Here is a 7512-nt window from a genome sequence, read left to right on the forward strand (position 1 = left end):
TTAATAATTAAGGTAATAAATTTTAAAGTAATAATTTCATTCAAATAAGATTCTTGTTAAACCCCACCCCATTACCCTAAGGTCTCCTTACAAAATACAACGTTTATGATTTAAATATTGGCCCTATGAGTTTTTTTCATTGATCTTGAATAGTGAAAAACTCCATTAGAATTAATCCAATGCCGATAGAATGAAAATAAATCCAAAAGAAAATCCAAAATAAATCATTCAAATGCAATTTTTTAAAACTTTAATTATTTATGAAAAAAAAACAATTTTATTCAATTTTTGTTAAACTTCCCCTGCAACTATATAAAGAATTTTTTTAAGGAAATGGACAAAAATAATAAAACTCTGTAAATATTCGCAATGTAAAAACTAAATTGAAATTAGTCTATTGGTTTTTTATTAACAACAAAAATTCTCTGCGTGCACGGTTTCATTTGTATAATAAAATATTTATTTTAAATTAATTATGCTCCGATGTTATTACATAATAAAGGTCGATGTCATTTTTGTTGATCTTCAGGATTCGCAAAAGAATTGATTTTATTGCTGAATTGATGTTGGTCTGCGTCACAATTTTTTTTGATATTTATTTTTTGTTTTTATCTTGTTTTCCTTTTTTTTTTAAATCTTTACAAATTCATTTTGATTGTCATTCTCCTGTTGGGCGCTTATGCTTCTCCTTCCTTTTTCGCTCCCCAACCATCGCACATTTTTCGGAGGAATGCTGCATAAAGGGAAATAAATTTAAAAATCAGATTTTTTTAAAATTGTGTGTTGGAAAATTTCAGCAGACGAAGCGAAAAGAGCATTTATAGAAGATTTTTTCAACACATAAGTATTGGTTTTGTATTGAGAAAACAAGAAAAGGTTTTCCTTGAGGCTTTGCATAAAAGAATGTTCTGCGTTAATTTTTTTAAGACTTGAACAGATTGTCTTAAGTTTTATATTTTATTAATTAGAAGTAATTGATAAAATAGAAAAAGCTAAAAAAGATTTTAAGGAATTTTCTAAAAAATTCTTCTTGTCTGTTCTAGTCTTAAAAAATCATTTCAATCATACTTCGATGAGAAAGACAGCTTAGAAGGAAAGCAGCAGCCACAACATCGATGAATAACCAGCGATACTTACGAATACTCTTTTGAAACGATTTTGAAGATGAAATTTGCAAAAATGTGTATTGATATTTGTAGGTGGACATCCCACTTCTTAAGCCATCATTTTCTTAAGGAATGCTAATTATGGGTAAATTTCCAGGATATCAAACAGGGTGCATCCAATCAATAAGGGTAGGTGGGGTTTGGATTGGTCATCATACGGGCAGGTGCACAAATACATGGTGAGGAAGAAAACAAGATAAGTGCTTAATAAAATTTTTCTTAAAAAATGAGAGGTTCTGTGCAAAGGAAAAGGTTTTTTGTGGGAGGAAAATTTAAAAAAATATATTAAAAAATTGACTACTCACGGGCATATGGGATCTGGCCATCGTCATCCTCAGGGTCCATGCAGTCCTTGAATACTTCCGCAACTTCATCATCATTGAGCTTCTCACCTGTTGTTTGGGTAAAAAAGCTCATTGAATTTTAAGTCCCAAAGAAATTGATTAAAAAAATCTTGTTGGTTCATTTGCTTACCAAGAGCAAGAAGATTGTGGTTCAATTCAGCTAGGAGCATAAGACCGTTCTCATTTTTGTCGTACAGTTTCAGACATTCCAGGAAATCTTCATAGCATCCCTGATCTTTTTCTTTCTTCACCTGCAAATTAAATAAGAAAAATAAATTAAATCTTCATCCTATATTTCTTAAATTTCAATCATTATGAGAAGCTTGTCGGAAAAAATTTGATTTATCTTTCTACAAAGATTTTATAAAGTAAACTTATTTCTTTTATTTATTTAAAACCTAAATAAATATATTTTTTTAATTTCTTGATAACATTCTAAATATCTTCTTTTAGAATTTTGAACACTAAAAATTCTCGAAGAAAACTTTTAACCTAATTTTTAAAATCTCCAAGAAATGTATTAAATTTAATTTTCTCTTTGAAATGTTATGGTATAGACAGATCTGAGACTTAAGTTTTAATTCACATCGAAAACTCTGTGTAATAAGGATAAACATAAGCTCTCAACTTAAACCTTAAGTCTGAAGAAAGTATTATTCTGTAATAAGAAAAATCAAAGACTTTTAAAAATTCCTAAATCACTTTTTTAATGCTAAATGTTTCTTTTTTAAACTTATTGTTTGATTTGTATTTATGTTTAAAAAATCTTCTATTCCGGTAAACTGAATATTTGAACTGACCATTCAAGCTGTAAATCGAACTATAGGTCAGGTATGTACCTACGTTCATTCGATTTATTATAAATCTTTTAAATTAAATAATTTCTTGATTTTATAACTCCAAAAGATATATTTTTTCGAACTGTTTTTAAGAAACAGATTTTTTTTTCAAAATTCCCATTAAAAGCTTTTCCTAGTCGCATTCAAAGCATATTTTCTCAGTTAGAAATTTTCTAGGTCAACCTACCTGTGCGTAGATTGGGAGGAATTCTTCGACTGTGATTTTCTTCTCACCCTTCTTCTTCGTGCCACCCATCTTTTCAATGAGGGCCAGGGTTGGGTTGAGGTTGAGGGCACGCAAAACATCACCGATAAGGTAGGCATCGATGGTTGCTTCGCCACCAGATTGGTAAATTGAGAAGGCAAATTCCGCCCCTGGAATTTATCACACAAATAAAAAAAATCTCATTATACCCTCAACCACAATCACTGATATCCATTGGAAGGCACTTTTTTCTTCTTTAGAAATAAAATTAAATTTGTGAAAAAGAAAAACTATAAAGTTTGAAGGAAAAAATTCACGAAAGGTCTCAAGAAGAGTGAAAGCACTTTGAGCGTGAGGCTTTATTTAGCTGACTGCTTGGCGCTCCTTATATGAACTGGGTCTAAATATAGCTCACGATCGTTTAGAGAGAACCACATAGAATGTTACGTGTACAAATCTCACGGACGAATTAAAAATCACAAACATATTTTTACACAGGATCAAATTTCACTTTGTCACTAATAGGGGTATCCTTGTGTAGACTAGGGGCCTCTAAGTGTGCCTATATGTGTCCTTTTTAGCAACATATGGGTGTGAGGACTTACTTTCAATTTCGCGTGCACTGAGGTCGGCCTGAAAGGGAAGTTAAGAGAAAAAAAATTCATAAGAAATCCTTGTTGAACGAAATAAATATTTAAAAAAAAAAGTATTAAAGTCCTAGGACTTTGTAGGTCTTCTCAGGGTCAGATCCTTAATTCATCTTTTCTTAAGACGTCATTCTTCACTTCACTTTCCATCTCTTACATAATTAGTGAAACTTAATATTCTTCCATTGGACACTTAGAGATCACATAAAGCTTTCGAAATCCGTTTGGAAATGGAATGTCCAGATATCCAGGATAATCCGTAATTCAGGCACTTTTTTCTAAGATTTATTTCTTCGCTAAAAACCTTTTTTTATCAGAACCCTGAGAAGCCCACGGGCCAGGCTTGAGACTCACCATTGTTGACTATGTGTGTGATGTTTCTCGCGGACAACTGCGGACTCAACTGAGGATCAAGTTGGTGCTGAGACGTCGGGACGCAAACTGAGAAGGCGATCGCGGCGCCGCGTACAGAAGCAAACTCCCTGCTACACCGAACCTTGGATCGCGAAAATTTACACAAGTTTAGATACAGCTATTTTCGTCCCACAATATGAAGTCAAAAATTTATTAAAAAGTCCGCAAAGAATTTACGGATTCTTAGCGCACGAAAACACCTCACTTTTGCGGAGAGCCCAAAATTATAATCTAGGCAACTTCCGAAGGGGCGCTATTTCGCATCAAGAAATTGCACATGGTGAGAATTTTCTCATCCCAACTCCCACCCTGGATATCTCCCACCCAAATTTGTGCACCAGAGCCGAAATCAGTGTGGGCATTTTGCCTAACTCTGGAGTTGATTCAGTGGGTTTGGTTTTCATACATATCTCCTCTAACAAAAGCTTGGTTCTATTTCGGTGCCGTGACACAGATCCAAATTCCTTCAACGAAAAATTAACTCGCACAAAAAATGCCCGATTATGCGAGGTGTGGTGTGAGTGGCGGATTTGCAGAGGAAACAACCACCATCGCTGAGGTCGACGTCGCGATGTTTGGCTTCGTCATTCGCACCCAGAGAGGATTTTATCAATTTACCGAAACGAATAATATATTTTTGACATGAGAGAAAACCACCACAACTCATCACACGCAAAAGTATCTCCAACGGTTTATTTTTTATTTTATTTTTAATTTAGTCAGTAATTAATTTAATTTAGCTCTGAAGGGGATGTTTAGAAAATTAAGTAAATTATTTGGAAGTTTAAAAAAAATTATGGCACAGAGATTTTATGTTAAAACATGCTGTAGTATACATATTGAGAAATAGTAGGGGGCTGTCGGTTTATACAACGTGAGGACGTTTCTACGAATGGAGATTTTATCAATCGCTTTATCTAACCAAACTGAATTCATATTGACAAGAAATTATTTTAAAAAATATTTTAATATTTAAAAACTGTTATTGATTTTTTTTTAAATCTTTTTTGCAATGGGAATTTCAATTTTTAATTCTTTGCATCTGATTTGTAGAACTTCGATTGAGTCTGTAAAGAAATATTTCTTAGATGATCACAATTTTAAGATCTTTAATAACTTTCTTTTTTTAATATCTTATTTTAGGATTTTTTAAAAAATTAATTATAACACAAGCTCAAAAAACCTTTTTCATTAAAAAGCAAAACTATTTAAAGAATTCAAAGTAAATCATTAAATTATCAAAATAATTCTTTATGGATGACTTGGAGAAACCTAAATGACTCATATAGAATTTTGTAATAATTTAAACATCTTCATTTTGGAGTCTGTATGACTGGTCGTGTGCCAAAATGCCGATAGATAGCATAGATATGTACTTACATATGTATATTTATGATTCCAACGAGCAAGTGAATCTATCTAAATCTCCACCCATAATCGTTAATCAAAACTCCCATTGAATTGATAAATTTGGGAGTTTTCTTTCTGGCACTGCGCGCAAAATATGCATGAGCGAGGGAACTTCATTGACGATATTCGCTAAAATTAATTGACCGGCTACCATTTTCATTTCTGAGGAATGCCAAGCAAGCAATTCGGCCAAAAATAGTCCATAAGACGGCGTTTTGTGAAATTCAATGGAGTGGCGACATCAAAGTCAGCTCTTCACACAGCTAAGATGGACTTGGCACTCAAAGTTGCCGATGAGTTCTCTTCGCGTTTTGGGGTGACGAAAAAGGAGCAAATGCCTTCCGGCAATCACACCACCAGGCGTCTCCATTTACGCGAATCATCTTAACATTGTTGTCGGTTCATTTACTTTGGATTCAACATTAGAATATTTTCTCTTGATAGGAGCAAAGACAATGCAGAGATGGGTAAACAAAACATGACAATATGTAGCTGATGAAATATTCATCAAAATGCCAATTTTCTCACTTCCTTATGGCTAAATAATTCAGGCTAAAACGTGCTAAATACGCACAGTCGGACGTTAATTGTTGCGGTATTTCATTTAAAATATTTCAAATTAATATCAAAAATGTAAATTATGGGACCCATCCCAACATAATAATGCAAAGAAAAATCGCATTTAAATTATATATGTACTGTACATATACACACACATAAAACATGATAGGCTTAGTGCCAGGGGAAAAGTATGTGGATTTGTGTATTAGTAGCGTTATGGGGTAAAAATAGTTGAGACAAACGACAGAGGATACCATTACTTGAATTTCTTGGCACGCCTGCAAAGAGAAAGCTAATGCCTTTCCAAGAGAGCCAGGATTAGAGACGAATAATGTGCCACAAACACCTTTAGCGAGTTATAATTGCTATTTGGAGAACAAGGTGAATAATATTAATGGATTTTTCGTATTTGGAGCCATTAGGAGATTAAAGTGTTCAGATAAAACAAAACATGGATTAAAATCTTTGACATTAGGAGAATATTCTTAAGATTTGTCGAGAAATCGCAACACAACAATGTACATAATCTTTTAGTGATCTGAGATTATCTGTTCGTGGGGCAATGAATATAGTATCTGGCTTAGGTCCAAGAAGCCTTCGGTTCGAGTACAGCAACCGTAATCAAATTGGATGTGTTTTTATTTTAATGAAATGGACTAAATATGTTGTGGCAATTTATTACTACGGGATAATATGCAATTTTATGCTCCATGTGTCAGCCTGCATCTTGAGAACATGTACAGAAATATGTCCTCACGTTTATGTACACCGAAAGCCCTCTACTACTTTTCAATAAATTCAACGGGAATACCAGGGAGAAAGAAAATAATGTTTCTATATCAAATTTATTCCTGAAAGCTTTAATTTTACTTGACTTTCGATTTAAAAAAAAAACTTTTTTGATTAGTTTTTTTCTGAATTCAGAACTGTAAACAATATTTTTAAAAATTTCATTTCGATTCTGCAAAAATTCTTTTCTTTAATTTTCTTTCTTACAACTAAAATAGTTGTCAGATTTTGATAATTTATATTTTTAATCGTTCTATTGCCATGAAATTACATAAAATAAAAAAAAAAACAAGAAATATGTTCTTCCGAAAAAGTTAAGAAAGTTCTTAAGGGGATGCTGAAAAAGTTTTTTTTCATATGAATAAGGAAGGAAACGAACTGATGGAATATATTAATATTTTTCAAAGAATAGCAAACAAAAATCTTCTATGTAATTCACAAATTGCAAGAAATGAAAAGATTTTTAACAAAATTGACTCCTTGGGCTGAGAAAAAAAATTGCAAAGCTTAATTATCTATGAATTTTTATTATTAGGTATTCTTTTTGTTTATGAACTATTATATTTATTTTTATTTAACTATTTCCTAAAGTTATTTTATTTTTTCTTAATTCGTTAATTAATTTTTATTTCTTAATCTCCTCTTCGGCTTTTCCAAGCCAGGCAGAAAAATGGTTGAAGAAATTAAATCAACTTTTAAAATTATTTATAACCAACCTACCTGCAACAGAACATTGTGAGCATTTTACAAATTCATACAACAATGCAAGAGCATAAAATTGTTAATTTGTAAAGCAAAGTGCAACAGGAAATCCCATGAAACTTGAACCTCTCGCGAGAATCCCACTTACTGGTCTTATGTCTTGGGGGTGAGGGGACTTTTTGCACTCTTGCGATGCTGTTGCCGGGGCCATCAATACGCGGGCGCCACACTTGAGAGCGGATGGCATTAACAGAGGGTATGAATGAACATCCACGTGCTTTTGCCACCCAAGTGGGGCGCTATCAATGGAATCACGTGGCCACGCACGTGATTGTTGTTTGTAAACACCATACCGGCTCCATAAGGGCGCAGAATCCCATCATCCAGCCCGATCGATACTTCCTCGAGAGCACCCCCATTTCGCAGAGAGCTATC

At 33.2% G+C, this 7512-nt stretch overlaps 1 protein-coding gene across 2 annotated transcripts; it reads right to left on the reverse strand.

The window, feature by feature from the left end:
• Nucleotides 1–383: 383 nt before the first annotated feature.
• LOC129787223 (myosin light chain alkali) lies at nt 384–3847 on the reverse strand. 2 transcript variants are annotated; one of them, XR_008750203.1, is made up of 7 exons: nt 3556–3681; nt 3160–3187; nt 2537–2724; nt 1641–1761; nt 1472–1558; nt 1138–1241; nt 548–733 (listed from the first exon to the last, which is right to left on the reverse strand). XR_008750203.1 is itself a non-coding variant. In XM_055822628.1 (6 exons), the coding sequence occupies exons 1-6, from the start codon at nt 3556–3558 to the stop codon at nt 678–680; spliced, it is 483 nt and encodes a 160-aa protein (XP_055678603.1). In that variant the 5' UTR covers nt 3559–3847; the 3' UTR covers nt 384–677. The 2 variants fall into 2 exon arrangements, 1 of the variants encoding a protein (XP_055678603.1); XM_055822628.1 differs by lacking the exon at nt 1138–1241 and having other exon boundaries at nt 384–733; nt 3556–3847.
• Nucleotides 3848–7512: the final 3665 nt, after the last annotated feature.

The sequence above is a fragment of the Lutzomyia longipalpis genome, chromosome 1, assembly GCF_024334085.1.
Source record: "Lutzomyia longipalpis isolate SR_M1_2022 chromosome 1, ASM2433408v1".
NCBI lineage: Eukaryota > Metazoa > Arthropoda > Insecta > Diptera > Psychodidae > Lutzomyia > Lutzomyia longipalpis.

What these genes read in the sequence shown, in the direction of transcription:
- LOC129787223 (XM_055822628.1), bottom strand. An exon ending in TCCTCCCAATCTACGCACAG is followed by an intron (nt 1,762 to 2,536) that starts GTAGGTTGACCT and finishes TTTAATTTGCAG; the next exon opens with GTGAAGAAAGAAAAAGATCA. An exon ending in TGGCCAGATCCCATATGCCC is followed by an intron (nt 734 to 1,471) that starts GTGAGTAGTCAA and finishes CCCTTTATGCAG; the next exon opens with CATTCCTCCGAAAAATGTGC.